The sequence below is a fragment of the Bubalus bubalis genome, chromosome 9 (assembly GCF_019923935.1).
Source record: "Bubalus bubalis isolate 160015118507 breed Murrah chromosome 9, NDDB_SH_1, whole genome shotgun sequence".
Classification (NCBI taxonomy): Eukaryota; Metazoa; Chordata; class Mammalia; order Artiodactyla; family Bovidae; genus Bubalus; species Bubalus bubalis.
In genome coordinates, this window is record NC_059165.1 from 22,282,597 (window position 1) to 22,304,512 (window position 21,916).

Genomic DNA, 21,916 nt, shown 5'->3' on the forward strand with positions numbered 1-21,916 from the left:
GTTAACACTGGGAAGTGGCCAGGATTTGAGCCCAAATCTTTCAGATCCAAAAACAAAGTAAGCTGTTTTTCAGTTACCTCATGCTGCGTTCTGTATAAGATAATGGCTTTATGTCATTACTTTCTCCCATTACATACATCATCCTGCATCCAGCATATCATGGTGAAGAGCATAGGTTTTAGAGACACACAAAACTTGTTCTGGCCTGAGTTCTGCCTGCTACTAGCTGTGTGACTCTCCAGCAAGTAACCTGACCCCTCTGAGCCTTGCTTCCCTCATCAGTAGAGGGGAGGATTGAAAAATAGTACCTGCTTCATTGGGTCATTGAAATAATTAAACTGGGGGATAACTGTCAAGTACCTAGCACGTGATGAGTGCCTGAGAAATTTACCTATTAGTTATCCCTGTTAAGACTCGAGGTCTTTGAACCATTAGTTATTATAGTTAATGTGATTTCTGTCAAAACAACTCCTGTGCTGTGTAGCACCCTAAAGAACGGTACCTGAACCTTCATTTCCAGTGCATTGTTACCCACTTGAAAGGGTATCAGGGAGATGGAAGGCAAAGTGGAACACAGTAGAGCTTGTATTTATGTTTACGACTCTTTGTGACCCCATGGCCCACCAAGCTCCTCTGTCCATGGGATTTTCCAGGCATGAATACTAGAGTGGGTTGGCCCTTTCCAACCCAGGGATCAAACCCGAGTCTCTTGCTTCTCCTGCACGGACAGGCAGATTCTTTTAGCACTGTGCCAGCAGGAGAGCCCGAAACAGAGTAGAGTTGGGGCACAAAGGAGCCTTTGGAAGCTAACAAGGGGCAAGAGAATCATTTCTAAGCAAGAGCCAGGATGACAGAGAACGGCTAGTGAACAGGAAGAAAAATCACACAGAACATTTGTAGGGCAGGGCTCGTGCCAAGGATGGGGAGAAGTCATTTCCCAATTTCTTATGCTTGTGGGACTTACTTTCAAATGTATGTTCCTGACCAAATTATTCTGAACTACTTGTCACCATTTTTATCACTTCTGGCTTGCAGCTTATTCTCACACTACAATTTCAAGTCTCTCCACCTGCATTTTTTGTTCTTACCTGTGAGTTACCTTCATCAATTAGGCAATAATCTTAGCCTCCTTCATATGGTACCAGTTGTTACTGTGCTTCTGAAACAGCCAGATTTTTAAATGAGTTTTGTCCTCATATGACTCTTTCTGCAAACAGAATATACTTAGAAATATGTTATATCTGTTACATCAAGAAAAAAGATATATGAAAATCAGGCATGCTTAACCTAAATCTGTTTACTTAATGTGTTTGTATTTAAAAATTTCAGCTTTCCCACTTTGAGAGGATAGGAGAGACACACACCCAAATTTATTTGTATGACTTGTTCTAAAAAAGATATTTACGTATTTGAGTAACTACCAGAGAGAAATATTTGCCGAAGAACCCAGTTACGACCGAATATAGTAAGTTAAGGCATAAAGATTATTAAATGTCTTAAATTCTTTTCTTCCATCAGACCTGGCACAATAACAGTTTTTGCCAGCAAACAAAATTTCATGTAATTATCAGTGCAGTATCTGGAGCACAAATTAAAGACAATTAGCAACATTCTCCTGCTAATAGAATAGGAGAATCCCCTTCTGACTAAAGGGGATTAGTCATAGCTGTTACATTTTGTAATTTTTTCCCTTTTCTATGTCCCTATCTCCATTTCCTTACATGACTTATGATTATTTTAAGTGGGCTCAGAAAAAAAAAAAGAAAACTAGAGAAATATGTTCAGTGTAGATGCAGTCTCCGACAACTTCTACGTACTGAAGTTTTTAAACTAAACCTGATATTTTCTAAACTAAACTGAAAAAAAAAAAAGAGGTGCGTTGATTTTCTCAAATGACTCTTTTTTAAAAAACGAAGTTTTACTCCTTAATTTTCCTAGTTTTTCTCTATTTTAGGTTCTTAGAATTTTAACTAAAATTTTCAATGGAATTTTTACTGTAATGTTCCTTCAAGGTAATATCCAGAATATCAGGGAATAAAAGGGCTACTTACGGTGCTAAACTTGAGAGTTGCATACTACTAACCTAGTATAAAATTTATTGAAGTTGAGATAGATTCAATGTTTAAATGTGAGGAATTGGATAACATAGAAAGACAAACAAATTGCTTCAAGAAAATATTTTTTTGATAAATTCTAAGCCAAGAGTTAGAGTCATCCAAGCACACTTTTCTTCTGTATCTTCACAAACAGAACTTCCAGACTTGTCAGTTGCTTGTATGCATGTCAAGCAAATACAAATTATTTGAGAGGAAACTATGTTTTAAATACAATAGAAGCATTATCCATGTTAGACGGTGAATATCTGGAACCTTTTTTTAAAATTAAGTGATTAAAAAGTTCAATCAGTTCCAAAGTGTTGGGTTTTTTTAAATCTCTAAATCCAGAATAAACCTGGAAATAACTCATGATGGTGATGATGATACCACTTTTCCCTCAATACCATTTAACAGGTCACTGCTAAATTCATATTAAATTTTTTCATTAAACTAATTTTAGAAAATGAATCAATAAATAAAATTAGGATATATCATGGCAATGCATTAGGACACAACAGTGCACCTCAGAATTCGATTGCAAGGTATTTTGACGCAGCCTGTGCATGCCTGTTCAGAGGTTCCCTGTGCATATAAATGAAGTCACTCTTTTGTTATTCATAAAATCACCAAGAGGAAAAGTTTTTATTCGAGAGTTGAAATTAACTGGTGAGAGACTGAAAAAGAAAGCCAGAAGGGAAAAGTGACAAACTACTTCTGCAAGATTCCAAATCAAAGAAAGTATAACCAAAGAGCTCAGATGTATGTTTAACAGCTGTGACATGAAGCCATTCCTTTCTGTTGTGTTCCTGTCAGTTTGAAAACAATTCACAAATGATCGCCCAGCTCTGTAGACGAATCACAGAGATAGGACACAGCACATTTTCTGTACATTCCATGTGGTGTGGGCCATTTTACACTTTTATAGCTAGATCTGTTTCTTTATTGCCAACAAGATATTATCTGAACTGCCATGTAACTATGCATTAGTTTTTACTTTAGTGAGAAGTCCAGGAGAGCCCAAAATGTTCATAAGGCAAAGGGTAACTGTCTACTCTTGAATTCTGTCTCTGAATTTAAAAACTAAGCTCTGAACTTGAGGGCTTCGAGACTTTTGTTGTTTCAGTTCTAATTTGTGTATCTCATACAATTTCCATTTAAAACTGTAACTTAGAAAAATTTCAATGCTTATATTTATCGTGTCTCACTCACTCTGGGTGCAAGTGGGCACCAAATGGCACCTTCCACCTCTGAGTGCATGCACACATCATTCTGCGTGCTGCAAATGCCCTTGTGCTCTGCAAATGCACAAACTTTCTGACATTGTATTACTGAGAAACCAGCACCAAAAATATTAACATTATAAATAGACCGTATATACGTCATAAACCAAGAAGTTTCTTCCGAACTGTAGATTAAAGAACATGTTGCTAATTGTTTCAAAAGCCTTGTACTTTGCAGTCTAGACTTCCTTTAAGATTGTAATTTATTCATTTAAAATGAGCTCCTTTGAAAATTATTATAGTAAAAGTATTTTTAAAGCTTACATCCCAGATAGTCTTATTGAAGACAGGTGGAACCCCTGCCCCCACCAAGAATAATGACTTTGTTTGGAAGGGGGAAAAAAAATAACAACGTAGTTAAAGTAAATGAAATCCCATAATATGGAATATGTATTTGTGTTTCTTTTGAAATATGTTGGACCACTAATAGGAATAAGAGAACCGCTCTAAATGTTTGGATATTTGACTTTTAATTTTAAGTTGGAACAGCTTAGCTTAAGAAATCACTAACATTTAAATAACATTTCAACAAATGTAACTGTTTGGAAACTACAAGGGAGACAGCCTCCTGCCTTCTGTCTTCCAAGGATTGATTTGGAAGGCCCTGAGGGAGAAAATATTGGAGTTGGGAGGTAAAACTGAAGCCATTGTGGAAAGGAAGAAGTTACACTCTTCCTGTTATGACAGGAAACATAGACAAATGTGCTTCCTGAGCATTTGCTCAGCAGGGAATGAAGTAGTCTTTGACCTTTACCTTAGGTACATTCTGGCTTTGTTAAACTAGTAAACATGTTTTTGACCCCAAAATATTAATCTGGTTTATTTGATTCTTTTCAGACTCAAATGAAATATTTCATGTATATAAGATAAAGAGAAATAAGTATTTGTTTCATGACTGCATCTGCAGATTGAATTTAGAATGTAAATCAGCCTCTTAAGAAACGAAGCAGACCTCAAGAGCATGTATTAAAAAATGTAAAACATATTGCATTTTATCTAGTCTCTTTTTAAAATCCAAAACATTCTTAAGCTTGAAAGTGGACCACAATGAAATCTTTTAAATCCTAAGTGAAATCATTATAGCTTATCATCTTCCTTGTCCTCATGTATATAAATATATCAGAAATCAGCCATGACAAGTTTTAAAACTCAGACTCTGCATTTGCTAATAGATACTCAATTTTAACCCCATGCTTTTATTACACTTCCTCAAAATAGCGTGCAAGGCACAAGATTTAAAAGCCCGTTCTGAGGGTTGGGGTGTTGACTTAGGGTGAGGGGGTCTGTAGAGTTCTAAATTCCATATACTGAGCCCCCCTATTATAATCCTTTTATGGTGTTCAGAATTTTAGGAAGGATTGCCTGCAACCCTTTGGAAATCCTACTGCATTGCAGCGAAACGGGGCTCAATTTGCTGGAGGCTAACGAGGACAATAGTCCTCTTTGCAGCAGAACACACTGCTGTCTCATCCTCGCAAGTTATGCTGGAGGGTTACAAGCACATGGTAGCACTCTGCTTAAAAGAGTCCCTCTCTGCTCTTTAAAGAGCCTTTCATTTATGGTGGCAGGCCCCGTCATTGTATAAAGGACCGCTTGTCTAGAACACAAGTCTGCAGTGGCCCTACTTCCTCCCACCGAAAGTAATCATCAGGCCTAAAGCTCGCAAGCCTTTCTAATGACAGACTGAATTAAACAAAATAAAATTGAAGAGGAAGACTTTAGAACAGTCACACCATTACTTACTGTCAGGAACAAGCCGAGGGAAGAAAAAGAGCATTTAAGAGGGCATTTCCCTTTTTTTTTTTTTTCAATTAAAGATTGTCGTGGCAGACTCTTGACTCCATCGCTAACCCTTTAAACACAGAGGAAGACCTAGATGCTCTCTGGATTAGAGAGCGCATTGTATCCGCCAACTGCCCATCTCATTCCTCATTAGTCACTCCATTTCCTTAACTGGGAGGAAGCGGAGAGATTCTCTAGGCTGTGGGTGAGGAGGGGTGGATCTAAAATATTTTCGTAAGATGACAGTTGTATTCATCGTGACTCTCTTTGGGAAAAACAAAACCTGATAAAACCTCAAAACTTTGAAAATAAAAGTAGCTGGGTTTATTAGTCCCAAACTAGGAAACTACTGTTACTTTATGAGTTGAAATGAGTAAAAAGTCCTCCACTCATTGAGCAGTTCAATTAAGATCAGGATGAAAAATTCTGATTGGTGGGAAGAAACACCGGAGATCCTTAGATAAAGTCACCCTTGCTCCCCTTGGTAATACATCTGAAGTCATTTAGAGTTAGGTCTCCATTATTCTCATAAATGTGAATAGCTGCTGTTTCCAAAGGTCTTTTTCCTTTCATTTATCCTGCCTATAAGGTGCAAGGACTCCCACCATTAAAATGTGGCAGAAAAGTTCTCCTGAGGTGACTTTATGAATGGAGCCAGGATTGGGAGGGTGAACAGAGGCCTGCGTGTGGCGTGGAGACTCATTATTAAATGCCCTTTCTGTTACCCAGTCGTCTAACTAATTTCCCTGCCCTGTAGGAAATGACACAGGACTTGTCCTCTGTTTTAGAACTTGTTATTTACATTGACTGTGAGTAAATCAGAGACCCACCTCTTTTATTCTGGCTGTAAACAGGCTTGTATTTGCTACCAACCAAAATGCTTCTCATTTTGTGAAATTTAAATAAACATCCATAAATATAGAACGAGTGTGTGCCCACTAGTGCATACGTGTGGTTCTCACTGGCTTTGGCGGTCCTGTCTGGAGGTCTGAGGACAGAGGTGGCTGTGGAGTCCACACAAAATGAGCTTTGGTTTATTGTCAGAACCTAGAAACCAACTTCTCAGTGTTAGTATTCTAGTTTAGTTTTTTTTTTTTTTCCCACTTTAGCCTAGAAAGCTATCCTTATACTAATTAATAAGTTGTGCCACTACTCTGTTTCTTCTGCTGCTCAGAATTGCTGACAGTTCTTGTTGTACAATGCTTGATGAGTGGCTGTCGAGGTCCATGCTGTGCTGACTTTCAGCCCCTAAAACGCACTGTTATCTAAAAGAGGGAAGAAACGCCAACTAATGGGAAGAAAGATGGATGTTGTGTGAAGAGGGCTCTATTTCTGGTTCATCAAGGACTAGTTTTGTGACCCTGGAATAAGGCAATCCATGCCTTTGTTTGCAGTATCATCTGAGAAATGGGGATGATAAACTGTGCCAAATAATAACTTCAAAGAGATGCTGTCAGATGTAGCAAGATAGCTTATAAAGTCTTTGAACTTCTTAGAAAAAAGTCACCAAAGTCAACACTCTTTTCTGAAAACAGTTATAAAAAATATATGCTCCAATTTCACAACAAGCCCCCACACAAACTGGACCCAATCCAGTTTTTCTCCTATTCATTTTTACCAAATGTATGTTTAAAAACATACTTAGAGTAAACTGTAAGCTAATGTGACAAAAAGAAAGAAAAATAACTATGTGAAATTTTCTCCCTCAGTGGCAAACTTCCTATTAGCATAGTTTGGGCTTGCATAGAGATTCATTTTGAATTACAAAAAAAAATGAGTAATTATTCCATCCATCTATCCATTCATTCATTCAACAAATATTGAGCGAAGCATTGTTCTGGGACTTCAGTTTACAAGAGCAGACAGGAGATGTTCCAGCCTTCAAGTGAAGCTTGAGGTTTAGTTGAGAGAGAACCTCTTAAACATGATGATGGTGAAACAAGCTAGCAGATCTTAGGAGAGCAGTCTTTTACAGTTTATAACAAGAAGTGACTGAGCCTCACACTTCAGAAAAAAAATATTATCTACCTTGTATCATGTTTCACAGTCAACACGTCACTGACACTGTGTGTTCCTTAGTTTAACTCTGATCATAACTCTGTAGGATGCCTGTTATTACCTTCATTTTACAGATGAGGATACTGGGGGACTGATGAGTTAAACAATTTACTCAAGGCCAAGGGCACACGGATCATACATGGCAGAGCTTAGACTTGATTTTCAGTTCCCATGTTTTTGCTTCCACACCACAGAGCCTCAGTAACAATGTATAGATACTGCTTCTTTTGAAATATTTTAACAATGCGAATTTGTTATTTTATCAACCTGGACAGTTGTTTTTCGGTGCTATACATATTTTAATACTGTCCACTACACTTCTTTAGAGTCTTTTTTATATCTCTTCTAACTGCAAAAAGAAAGTGATCTAGTTTTATTTCTTGAAATATGAAAATTAGAAGTGATTATGGTAATGTATTGATGAGACTGAGTAACCAAAATATAAAGCATTCTACAGAATGAAATTGCGGAAATAGATTCTTGTTGGAAATCATATTTCATTCACTCTAAACTTCCCCTTCACCCGAAGGTCTGTGCTACCTAGGCATAGAATCTGAACACCTAAAATCTGGAATAAATATTTTAAAGATCTCTAGTCTGGCTTCTTGTTTAATTCAGGAACGCCTTCTACACCTTCCTTGATACGCAGCCCTACTTGAACATATTCAGGAAAGAACTGCTTCTTAACTTCATGAGGCTAGGTCCTCTGTTGGACAGTTCTCATCACTAGTTTCCCTTTATGTTGAACCTCTATGATTTTCAGCAGTGCTTGCTAACTCTGCTCTATAGAATAAGACAGAATAACTCATCTGCCTCTTCACATGGCCACAAAGTCTGCAGATCTTCTTGGAAAGTGTTTGGCATTTCTGGCTTAAACATTCCAGATTCCTTCAATGATTTCTCCTGCAAAATTATTCTCAGACCATACGTCGACTTGTTTGCCACCCTATAGATGCTCTAGTTTTGTCGGTATCGTTAATGTCTTCTTAAAATTCTCAGAGCTGAATATAGTACCAAAGATTAGTTAGTGCTGACTAACAGAGATCATTAGGATAATTAATTCCCACTGTGAAACACTATAACTTTAGAACCTTTTCCCATAATCAGCTATCACGTTAGTTTTCCTCCAACCTGAGATTACATGATTTTGTTTTTTTTTAATACAAGTGAAGTCTTTAACATTATCTCTGTTATCTTATTTGTGACCCAGCTTTCCAGTGTGTAGAGGGAGCTATATATGGATAGAGACTCTGCCATCTATTGGGTTATCACCTGGGCTTGTCTTGTATGCAGATTTGATAAACATGCCAGCTACATCTTCCTCTATACCGATGGTAAAAATGGTGCCTCGGACAGGAAAGTTACTGAACTCCATAGCCGTTGCAAGAGACTGTCTTTAAACTTAACACTGGTTGATTAATTCATATTTAAATCATCTAAATTGCTACCATCTAATCTCAAATCTGTAGTATTGTGATGAGGATTTCATCAAATACTTTGCCAAATGCATGTTCTTTAAAAATCTGAACTCATTAGAAAGTTCAATAAATTTTTGCTCAATTGAATGCAATCATTTGAACTCTTAGATCCTCCCCCTTTACTTTTGTTTCCTGTGATTGTAAAATTTAGTTTTTGCCTTCACATTTGTCTGTCTTTCATGGTGAGTCATGAGGGCAAGGAATAAAGTCCACTTTTTTCTGAACTTTTTGAATTATTTTTTTCTTACCTCAGGAAAAAATAATATATTAAAAACACAAGTTTTTAAAAGTATCTACTTTTAGTGGAAAATTTTATTGAGACATTCAGAGTTTAAAACACCATTCCAAAATCCATTCATTCATTGAGTATCTATTGGTCAGTCTTTGTGAGGCCAGACATGGGGTCTTCAGGGAGAGGCAAACTCAGACAACCAGTCAACTCTGCAATATTAGAATAAGTCTCATAATAAAGGTTTGTCAAAACTTCTATAATTAATTAATGTGCCTTTTCTCAATGTAAAATTCTAATTTCAAGCCCTGATTCATACCTAATAAGTTCTAGAGTAATTGTCAGCATGAGATGTGTGATCCCTGCCCTTACGCTAGGATTTAAAACCCGAGGCTAACATACAACTTAATACTGAAATGTCTTAATAAAACATCATTATTATTACATTTGGGGCTGTTTCAAGAGGTAAAGAAAAAAACATAAAATGCTCAATGTTTACAGAGTCATCTTGCTTTCCATATGTATGTTACATGTGAAGTCTCTTTGATTTTGAAAACTGAATGTAAGTTCAGTGCCCACTTAAACAGTATTGGTTTTATTCTCTTCTTGCTGCACCTTGATTGATGTCACACTGGAATAGAGCATCTCTTTGCCTAACTACTGTAAAAACAGTTTTCCATGTCACCTAAGGTTCGAATATGTTTTTGAAGTAGAAATGGACTTGTCCCCATTACAAACTATTCTTAACTTATGAAAAATGTAATCATTACAATACATTATTATATTTAAGTGTAAAAGCTCTGAATTGCAATCTTTGTCATTGAGTGGCATATTTTAAATGAAGAGTAATATCCCAGTTCTCTTAAGAAAGCTTAATGCTGAAAAACAATTTTATCTAACTGTGAACAATGAGAAAAAGCATTATAAAATACATTTTGAGTATGCTATGAAGAATATGAACATAATACAGAATTAAATTTAGCACAATTAAGAGTAGATTTTGAAGATATTTTCTTGAATGCTTTAATGCAGTTATCATCATTTCAGTCTGCAGTTTTAATGAAAAGAAGCTATATGCACTGACTTTTTTGACAGGTATTATTAAATAAGTAGGCATTATCCAGCAGCCTATTTGGTTACACAAATGTTGAGGAGCACCTAAAAGTAAACACAAATAGTGGCTTTAATGATATTTCTGTGCCGAAATGTGCTTTGATGGTGAGTGTTGTAACGTGCTAAATTCTGAGGTTTGAGTACAACAGAAACCATACTGTATTGAGACATTCCACCTACAGTTTGTGGTCATGAAAGTCTGATTAAAAGTGGTTTTAGATATATGAAAGTATTTTGGGTTGGTGCCTTCTGCACTGAATGCCTCTGTAACCTATTTCACTAACCAAATACCAGTGTGCAGGTATGTCTGCAGAACTAAACTGCATCTAGAGAATTATTAAAAGACATTTTGTATAAATCTAAGTAATAGTAATGATTTTTATCCATTCCAAAAGATAGTCTTAATTTAGCTCATCCCTAATCATGACTCATCTGAATGAACCAGAATAAAAAAAGCTTCTAAAGTAGTATGATAATCAGATATGAAAACACTAGCTGTATTTTATTTGAAGTACTTTTTAGTAAGCCAATCGATAAACATAAAATAGAAGGTGAGACATTGGCAGATATTACAAAGAAAAATTATCCAAGTTGAAGCATAAATAATGTATATTAGTAGATTGTGACTAGCTGATGTCAGCTGGTAAATACCTAAATGCTGTATTTTCCAAAGAATGATCAGTGGCGATTCCATAGTTCAGTTTTATCTTTCTGTCAGGAAGACTGTAGTAAGATCTTCAAATAACCTTGATCAGTAGACTCTGGGCCACTAAGACAGGTATATTTGTAAGTTCATTTCCTATAAGTCAACCAAGAAAGGGATAAAAACAGATTTATTGAGCTTCTACTTTAAATGCAAAGCTTAACTGAACTGAATATTGTACATATGTTATTTTATATAATCCTTTCAGCAACCCCAAGAGTAGGTGCTATCACCATTTTATAAATGAAAAGTCAAACTCGGAGAAAATTCAATTTTGAAGAAGTTAATTTCTCATGACTAGTAAATAGCGGATCTGCCTAAAAATCTAGGATCCCCTGAATCCATACCCCATGTTCTTCTCTTTCTGTCATGCTGCCTTCCATGCAGATGTGATATCAGAATATAATCATTATTAAAGTATAGGTTTATCTTTTTAAAGTTCCATTTATGAGTTGCTAAATGAAAATTTGGTGGGGAAAGCTATCATAGTATTTTTTTTTCAAACTTTTTTAAAGATTTTTTTTTTTTTTTTGATGTGGACTATTTTTAAAGTCTTTACTGAATGTGTTACAGTATTGCTTCTGTCTTATGTTTGGGTTTTTTGGCCCCGTGACATGTGGGATCTTACCTCCCTGACCGGGGATCAAACCCACACCCCCCGCATTGAATGGCAAAGTCTTAACGACTGGGCAGCCAGCCAGGGAAGTCTCCACAGTTTTATGTAACATATATCACTTTGATATTTCTAAAAACCAGCAAAATAGTTTTTCCTTTTTAGACAATAGCCCATATGTCTGCTGTTCTGGGCACTGGGGTACAGTAGTGGACAAAATAAAAATGGTACATGCTCTTGTGGAATGTGCAGCATAGTGGAAGACAGACATTAAGTCAATTATCACCCAGAAAGTCATACAAGTTATAAAAGGTCAGAACTATAACAAAAAATAAAAGGTGATAGGTAAAACAAGTATTAACAAAAGGGGGAGGAGGGAGTGAGGAGACCAGGAAGTCAGATTCTGTCTGCTAGTCCACACTTCCTGTCAACACATTTATTTAGGAGTGTGGGATGGGGGGTGTTCGCAGTCAACTCGGTGGTCTGTAGTTTGGGTGGCTGAGTTTACAATGAGATCGGGGACCCAGGAAGGGGAGCAGATTTGAGGTTGAAGATGAAATTTGGGCTTTGGGAGTATGACATTCCTAAGACTTGTAGATAGACACAGGAGTGGAGGACATCCATTGGGTTTCTGGAGACAGATAAGGAGTAGGACTCTAGATTTAGGAATTACAAGCAAGTAGGCAAAAGATGGGAAAAGGCAATGGCATCCCACTCCAGTACTGTTGCCTGGAAAATCCCATGGACAGAAGAGCCTGGTAGGCTGCAGTCCATGGGGTCGCTACGAGTCAGGCACGACTGAGCGACTTCACTTTCACTTTTCACTTTCATGCATTGGAGAAGGAAATGGCAATCCACTCCAGTGTTCTTGCCTGGAGAATCCCAGGGACAGAGGCGCCTAGTGAGCTGCTGTCTATGGGGTCGCACAGAGTCAGACACAACTTAGCGACTTAGCAGCAGTAGCAGCAGCAGGTAAAGATGAGGCTGTGAAATTGCTGCACTCAATATGCCAGCAAATTTGGAAAACTCAGCAGTGGCCACAGCACTGGAAAAGGCCGGTTTTCCTTCCAATCCCAAAGAAAGGCGATGCCAAAGAATGCTCAAACTACCACACAATTGCACTCATCTCACATGCTAGTAAAATAATGCTCAAAATTCTCCAAGCCAGGCTTCAGCAATACGTGAACTGCGAACTTCCAGATGTTCAAGCTGGTTTTAGAAAAGGCAGAGGAATCAGAGATCAAATTGCCAACATCAGCTGGATCATGGAAAAAGCAAGAGAGTTCCAGAAAAACATCTGTTTCTGCTTTATTGACTATGCCAAAGCCTTTGACTGTGTGGATCACAATCAACTGTGGAGAATTCTGAAAGAGATGGGAATACCAGACCACCTGACCTGCCTCTTGAGAAACCTATATGCAGGTCAGGAAGCAACAGTTAGAACTGGACATGGAACAACAGATTGGTTCCAAATAGGAAAAGGAGTACGTCAAGGCTGTATATTGTCACCCTGCTTATTTAACTTCTATGCAGAATACATCATGAGAAACGCTGGACTGGAAGAAACACAAGCTGGAATCAAGATTGTCACGAGAAATATCAATAACCTCAGATATGCAGATGACACCACCCTTATGGCAGAAAGTGAAGAGGAACTAAAAAGCCTCTTGATGAAAGTGAAAGAGGAGAGTGAAAAAGTTGGCTTAAAGCTCAATATTCAGAAAACGAAGATCATGGCATCTGATCCCATCACTTCATGGGAAATAGATGGGGAAACAGTGGAAACAGTGTCAGACTTTATTTTTTGGGGTCCAAAATCACTGCAGATGGTGATTGCAGCCATGAAATTAAAAGATGCTTACTCCTTGGAAGGAAAGCTATGACCAACCTAGATGGCATATTCAAAAGCAGAGATATTACTTTGCCAACAAAGGTCTGTCTAGTCAAGGCTATGGTTTTTCCTGTGGTCATGTATGGATGTGAGAGTTGGACTGTGAAGAAAGCTGAGCACTGAAGAATTGATGCTTTTGAGCTGTGGTGTTGGAGAAGACTCTTGAGAGTCCCTTGGACTGCAAGGAGATCCAACCAGTCCATTCTGAAGGAGATCAGTCCTGGGTGTTCTTTGGAAGGACTGATGCTAAAGCTGAAACTCCAGTACTTTGGCCACCTCATGCGAAGAGTTGACTCATTGGAAAAGACTCTGATGCTGGGAGGGATTGGGGGCAGGAGGAGAAGGGGACAACAGGGGATGAGATGGCTGGATGGCATCACTGACTCGATGGACGTGAGTCTGAGTGAACTCCGGGAGCTGGTGATGGACAGGGAGGCCTGGCGTCCTGCAGTTCATGGGATTGCAAAGAGTCGGACATGACTGAGCGACTGAACTGAACTGAACTGAGGTAGTAGATAAAACTGAACTGACCTCTGCAAGATAAGTTGGATTTGAAGATAAGGGGGGAAATTTTAAAGGCTCACCTTTGATAATAATAATTCAGTCAGTCAGGATTTCCCTGGGTAGATACTTCAGAAACCTTGTTTTGAAGAATGACAGCAAGTGCTCCTCAAAATAAATGAATAAGCAAATAAGTAAACATTCTGTCAACAGTAAGTTTGGAAAGCAGGTTGAAATTTTTAAACATTGCTCAGCTCTTAAGATACCACTGTGCCTCATTTCCTACACGTATTGAGCCATTGAACTTTGGTCTTAAGGAGAATTTTATAGAAATACTGTTCTACAAAAACCTGCTGGGAAGCACTGGACCACAAAGTGTGCAGGCTTATGCTTAAGAAGTTCATGGTTTGGGGTGGGCAAAGCGGAGTTTACTGAAGACTGAAATCGGGAACAGTGAAATGCACGTTTGTAGTTGGTAGCATTGGCAGGTAGAAGTGTTTGAAGCCAGAGGAGCTCTTGTAGCCGACTCATCAGGAAGAAGAGGCAGTGACAAGAGTGAGGTTTTGAAGATTAGGATGAAATGAGGGAACGGTTTCAGACAGGAAGATTGCCTAGGACAGGAAGCTGATAAAGACGGGAATGATAAAGTCGCCTGGGAAATAAGACGAAGAAGCGTGAACCTGAGAAACATTTTGAGGAAAGGAATTATGGGGTTTGGTAATAGATTGGAGTAAAAGAAGGGAAGGGCAAAGATAACAATAGAATTTCTGGCTTGGGAGAGCAAGAAAGGGACACAGAAGAATGAAACCAAGACCCTAACAGTGTTATGGCTAAAGCTCTTCCCAACTCCCTGCTGGATTTCTAGAAAACAGAATATTACTCTGTCGGAAAGTACAGTAGGATCCCTTCAAGTGTTTTCAGTTAAATGGCATGAGACTAAACAATTTTGAGAAGTTTTGAACACAGATCCAAAATACTATGTCCATAATGTCATGTCCAGTCTTCGAGTAGCCAAAATACAAGCTCCAGATTTATAATTAAGAAGTATGCTAACACTGCTGAAATTGACCTTTTTAAAAATCTTGAATTGCTCAACAAAACAGCTCCCAGGTCACCATCATTATAACGCCCTACACAAAATCTGGCATTTACTGTTTCTGTATTCAGCAGCAAGTTGCTGCTGCTGCTAAGTTGCTTCAGTCGTGTCCAACTCTGTGCAACCCCATAGACGGCAGCCCACCAGGCTCCCCCGCCCCTGGGATTCTCCAGGCAAGAACACTGGAGTGGGTTGCCATTTCCTTCTCCAATGCATGAAAGTGAAGAGTGAAAGTGAAGTCGCTCAGTCGTGCCCGACTCTTTGCGACCCCATGGACTGCAGCCTGCCAGGCTCCTCCATCCACGGGATTTTCCAGGCAAGAGTACTGGAGTGGGTTGCCATTGCCTTCTCTGCAGCAGCAAGGTAGAAATCACAATTCTAAGCAGAAATTGGTTTTAGATGTCTTTGCTTTCTTTCCAAATGCGTTCGTGCCAAGGGCTCTGATCACAACACACTTGGTGTTACAAAGGGAAAAAAGTACTGTTTTGTTTTTCAAGGCGCGCTTTTTCTCTCTCTTAAAAAACCCGCCTGCTTGCTTTCTTCCAGGTGACGTTTACAAAGAGGAAATTTGGGTTGATGAAGAAGGCATACGAGCTGAGCGTGCTGTGTGACTGTGAGATTGCGCTGATCATTTTCAACAGCACCAACAAGCTGTTCCAGTACGCCAGCACGGACATGGACAAGGTGCTGCTCAAGTACACCGAGTACAACGAGCCGCACGAGAGCCGGACGAACTCGGACATCGTGGAGGTGAGCGTGCACGCGTGCCTGATGAACCCCAAACTTAGGCAGAGCCGCTTGTGTTCAGCCCTTCCCTCCTCTCTTCCCTGCCTCCACACAAGCACAACTTCCTTTTCCTAAAATGTTTATATGCCCGCAGGTGTACCCAGAGTTATTGCCCCGGCTATTACTCCACCCTCTCTCTTTCTATCTCAAAATGCGAAGTGAGAGTGGCATGGTAGTAGGGACTCCGTGAATCTGCTCCTTGCTAGGAATCAGGCATCTTGTCAAATTGTTAATCTCATCCTTCTAGAGTCGTCCTTGTCCACCCCAGTGTCAGGCCACCAGAAATGGGACGTGTGGCTACGGGGACAGCTCACCCACATTTTAGGTGACTTCTCATGATCTCTTTGAAGTATATACTGAAGTATATACTACTCATAGTTTCTTTTAAGTATATGCTTTGGCAGCATAGTCAAAGAAAAAAATTAAAGTGAGCTCACCATAACTTTTCATTTGTTTTTCACTTTATGTCTCTTCTAATTCATTCGTCCTAATGTATTCTTGCTGAAAGAGTAAAGACAGTTATTCTCCCAGAAGTGTTTTTTCCCCCAAATCATATAATTTAGTGCTATTGATACACGTGGAATCAGAAATCTGATGGAAATGAATTTCTAAATGTCACTTGGTGTTTTATCAAAGTTAGATTTAAAACATGGTTCCATTGTGCCAAAAATAAGTAAGCACCATGTTGAAACTCAAAAATATTTTTTGTCTCTTACCATAAGTAACATTGCCATACAATTTTAAGTGTTTCCCACATGTATCCTATTTAAATGTTATTGCCTTATAGTACCCTTCGTAAGCAATGAATACTAAATCAAAAGGGAAGAGGTATAATGAAGTATGTATCCCCATTATTCAGAGATAAGATGTCCCCATCTATTTTATCCACCTGTCTTTCTCCTCTTGGTTTCCTTGATTATGACTGCTTTTCCAGAATTAAGAGAAAATAAATGTTTCAGAAGTATGTATTCAGAATCAGTCTACCAGAATACAAGTTATTCTTGCCATTGCTATAAGTGGTTCTATATTATGAAAAAATGTAGTTCTAATCCCGATCAAATTAATCTGCCTCTTACATCCATCTTCTCTTTACCTGTTATAATTGTCTAAGATTAATTCTCATTTCTTTACTTTTACTTGAAAGTTTTTAAATTTTTTTTAATTTTTTGCCTAATAAGACCAAGCAAATAATTTCAGAGAAACAAGAGTAGATGATAAGTAGACCTAATATGTGTATTTTAAGATACTTTCAGATTTGCATTACTACACATTTAGTGTTTCACTGACCAATGATTTTAATTGTGGGCTTGCCTTGATCTTGAAATTTAAGATCATTTATAAAATTTACCTAGTGTGTATTTCAGATAGCATTTTATTCATGCACAGATATAAATGTGAAAATACATAAATATTAACAGTTGTCAAACCTCATAAGTGTTTTCACATGTGAAAGTGCTTTCACAGGCACGCTTGTATACATTCACACACAGTAAACGTGAGTTCTGAAGACAGAACTCTATACTCAAAACTCCACTTCATTACCAAAATCATTACAATGAACATTGCAGAGCAACAACAAAAAATTGAATTGGAATTTGTCATCAAAGTTGAACGGCTCCTGTCCTTCATATGGTGGGAAATGCAGTTGAACTGTATTAATCTAGGTGAAAATTTGACTTTTTAGATTTGTTTTCTTATGAGTTTAAAAATCTATAAAATTATCTTCTATGGGCTTTGCTCAGGAATATACTCTGTGGTTTAAAGGAGAGTTAAAACTTCACGTACTCTAGAGATTTTCATATTCTGGGACAGATTGGTGTCTCACCCAGACTTCTTCACGGTCATAGGAACACTGAGTTGAAAGTCAAGGGGCTTGCACTGGAGCCCGTGCCTTGCACAGTCTTCCTGGTTGACAAACTGGCTACTTCTCTGGTCTGAAGTTTTCTCATCTCAAAAAGGAGGACAGTGAATTTGAAAGTTTTGTACAAAAATGTAATTCTTTAAAAAGCAAAAATAGAGTAGCAATTTCATCATTATGTTGCCATTAACATGAATAGATTAAAGTTCTGAATCTCTCAAAAAGACATTCTGAGGCTCCTAGATCAAAACTAGAGATGCTTTGATTCTCTGAAAATCACATATAAGTCTATCATGATTCGGGACTGGCCTGCTCTACTACCTGAATCACAACAGACTTCACCATTTGGCTTTCCCACACTGTAGTAATAACTGAGATGATGGAGAAAGCAGTCAAGTGGGATCCCTAAGCTTGACAAAGTTTGTGCCAGAAAAATACAGAGAGTACCTTTCAAAGTGCATTTCACTGAAGTCAGTGTGCCTGAGATCCTTGGTGAAGAAGAAGGGATCTGAGTGGGAAGCTGTATTTGTAATAAGTTTCCCAAAGTAATTCTTACACACACGAAGTTTGAAGACCTCTGCAAGACGAAGACATAAATTGTGTTGCAGGCTAAGAACCTGTGATGCATCAGGGACTTGAGAAATCTATTCTTAGAATAGATCTAACACAAAGTTGAAAGTTAGGATAGTTTACTACTCCTGGGTAAAATTTTAAATCCTATTTATTTTAATTTAATGGAATACACTTAACTGAGAAAGTTTAATGAGGAGCATAATATGTTTCATGAAGGGTCATTAGTTTTATATTTCCCATTTGGACCATTACCCCTCTCCCTTAACCCTCTGAAAACAGTTTACTCACAAGAAAAAAAAAGATTGGCGAAGAGAGAGGAATAACATGATTCCCAGTATTCAGCCTGAAATACAAATTTCTGGGCCATACCAGAGTAGTGTTACAGGGTCATAGGAAATTGTGCAGCGCGTGGGTGTTGAAAGAGATTCCTTCTTTTAGCAAAAAAGCTCTTTGTAATTATCATGTCTTTGCTTGATAATTAGCACTACAGTTACGATGACACAAAGACTTACAAAGACTTAATAGACAGACTGGGATCTGGGTTTTTTTATTATTATATTATAATGCAGCTTGAATATCTGTTTAGATACAATATATAAATATGCCAGATTTTGTAAATGTGTTAAGTTTTTAATCCACTGGTTAGGAAAAAAAAAACCCAATTATTGTATTAAAAATGCTTCCTTTGAAGAAAGTCCATCTTATTTAACTCTATGATAAGTATACTAGGTATTTACCCAAAATGGTAGCTTGTGAGGCTGTGGAAATTCAGTGGAGGCTCTGATGGTATTCACAAACTGCTTCCTTCATCCCCTTGCGCCTGTCTAGCGCACTCCTGGTTCTCTTGGCTGCCTGCCGACTCCCACAGTTGATGCTGGGGAAGGAGACGTGGGGCCGAGCACTTCAGGATGAACTGAAGATCTCAGGTCCCAGGGGACATGCTGTAAGGCTGTAGAGCCATTTCTTCACTCAGCAAGGATTTAGCAGGCACCGGCTTATGTTCAGCACCGCTCAAGGACTTCTGAACCAGGAGACAGGCATTCGTGTTAAGGATATGAAACAGACAAAAATTAGCTTGGGAACAGTCAGAGGGCAAAGGACCAATAATCTCATTAAAGTAATACAAACTGCTGAAAGGAAGGCTTCAGCTAAACAGTTCAACAAAACTTCAGACAGGTCATTGATCACCAGATCATTCCAGGTGATCCTTGGAGAGACAGAAGTCCAGACAGGTTACCTCATATCCAGCGCATGTTTTCTAACCACAAAACCCACTTGGGAGCATCACTTAGCACCTGGCCAGGAGGGAACCTCTCACCCCTCAGTGACTCAGTAATTCTGTTTGAGCTGCTCATCTAGTCTGGGCTAGTGACTAAGTGACTCTGTGTGGCCATGGGATAAAACATAAGAACCTGTGCCGCTCCCTGGGAAATCAAAAAGATGGATGTAACCCCTGCAGAAAGAACCTCTGATTCACAGCTCTCTCAGGAGAAGATTACTGGCTTTTCTTTTTGAGGTGCAAGGATGAGAAGAAGAGAGTGTGTGTGGGTGAGAGAGGGAGCATGCGAGTGAGGGGGGCAAAAAGAAAGGGGAGAATGAGAGGTAATATTTACATGAAATTTTATTTTCTGTTACCTGATTCCTGTTTTGGGATTTAAAGACAGTTCTAGCAAAATGTCTCCTTGCACAGTAATAATTAAGGCCTGAATTGGGTCTGCAAAGGCCTTAAAATAGCTAATACACTTTAGTATTCCACAGTGCTCCTGGAGGTTATCAGTAAGTTAACTTCCTTTACATAGTTGGTAAAAATTAAGAACAATTTTTGTTGAAAAGCAAATTCAGCCAATAGTGGAACTGGACTTTACAAATTCTGTATTACAAAAGTCAGGAGTAGATATAAAATATCAAAATATGTCTGTATTACATGAGTTTTCCTTATATAACCCAAATAGGTTTCAATTTTATGCTTATAAAAATATAGATACATGAAAATATATATGCTTTATATGTGTATGTTACACATACTTTTTCTAAAAGAAAAAGAACATTCACTTATATGTTTGATCATTTGCTTAATTTTCATTCTTTCATGCATTCACTGAACAAAGATTGGCTGAATTCCTGCCATGTGCTATGTGCCATGGAATGCATGGAGATACGAACGTAACCAAGGCCCCTCAAGGTCTCTTGGTCAAGATTGCTCACAAGGTCATGTGTGATCTAGCCTCTGTAATTCTCTTCTTCTCTAGCCTCACCTTTTGTTATTTCCCTCAGCTACCCCCTCACCCAGTTCCCATCCTATACTCAAGCCATCTAAAGATGCCTACATCCTTCAGCTTCTCCAAGCCCCTGTTTGTTTTGTCTTCAACATTCCTTACTCAGCCTTTGCTTGGCTTTTATTTATCCCTCATTCAAGTCAGGCCCCAGTTTATACTTTTGGAAATATCCTGGAGATGCTCTGTAACTTATGTTTATTGTTTTTCCTATATTATAATATAGGACTCTAATATGTTCTGTTTTCTCTATCATCAAAGCACTGTTGAAGCTATTGTCCAATTTCTTGTTCCACACTAGATTTTTTAACTTCTGGAAGGCAGGGCCAGTGCACATTTTGTTTTCCATCACATTTCCAGGGCTTAATGTGAGGTTGAGAGAGTGTTAGGCCATCAGAATACATCTGTAGAAAAAATAAACAGGGGAAGACAGTTATAATAAGATATAGCTATGGGATTGTCATATTGCATAATGTTACTCGTTTAAAGTATAAAAATGTTTTTATAGCCCCAATGAAACAGTTCACTAAAATTTTATAAATTTCATCAAAGCACTATCAAAAACTACAGTGATCTAGATCTGTACCATCTAATACAGTAGCTACCGGCCACATGTGGCTAGTGACTGGCAAATGGGACAAGGGAAGATGTAGACTACATTGATATCCAAAAAGTTCTGTGAAACAGCACTGGACTAGACTGAAATCTGAAAAAGGAGGCATTTCAACTAATTGTGTTTTCAAATCAACACCAGGATAAATTCTTCAGTGTGAAATTAGAACAGTGCATTTCAGAGGTGAAGAACTGTGTAGCCTTGAGATTTTAGAATCCAAAGCATAAATGTTCACTTTGAGAGACACCAGTCTGGAATTACACACTCATCGTAAAACTGAAAGCACATTTTGCCCCCACACCAGTAACCACAATCAGTAAGCTTACCGTCTGGTTCGAAAGTTCTTTTGAGTTGTCCAAGCTGACAGGGAGCACTAGCCACGTGAACGAGGTAATACGTGCTGTTTTTTTAAACGTGAAGCTTGTAAACGGAAGGATGGTAGGTCTTCCTTGTTACTATTTTAAACTTACTTGAAGCAGCAAAGGCTAGTATTTAACTTTATAATAAGTAATTAATTTCTTCAGAAAAGCAGTTTTTTCCCAGAAACTTAGAGAAGTAATATTCTTGAGCTACATTAAAAATTCTTCTTAGATTACTGTGAAGTATAATTAAAATAGTTCTTATTGCGAGTAGCTTAGTAATTCTGCCTTGTCCTCTGTTAAACTAAATATGTAATTGCTTTTAGATAGATAGTATTGAAAATTGAAGGATTAGTATATTCCATAAAGATTTAAACCTTCAGTGTTGAGGCTTCTAAGGAAAACAAGAAAAAAGTTATTTTGTTAAAAACAGTAAAAGAAAAGGTTTTGCATATTTCTCCTAAGTTGTAATGTTTGTTTTTGTTTATATATCTTTAAAAGACTTTTGTTTGTCTCTGTAAATCAAATTTATATTTGTTCCCCAAAGTCTAAAAGAAACAGGTCTAAAATATATTCATATTTCTCATCAATCCACAATGAATTTCTGTATATCA

At 38.0% G+C, this 21,916-nt stretch overlaps 1 protein-coding gene across 21 annotated transcripts in view; it reads left to right on the forward strand.

The window, feature by feature from the left end:
* Positions 1–21,916, forward strand: part of MEF2C (myocyte enhancer factor 2C) — a 178,286-nt gene that overhangs the window by 81,351 nt on the left and 75,019 nt on the right. For all 21 annotated transcript variants that reach the window (XM_044947313.2, XM_044947319.2, XM_044947321.2 and 18 more), the window contains one exon: positions 15,387–15,590. In XM_044947313.2, coding sequence (XP_044803248.1) covers positions 15,387–15,590 — 204 coding nt within the window. The remainder of the gene's footprint in view (positions 1–15,386; positions 15,591–21,916) is intronic.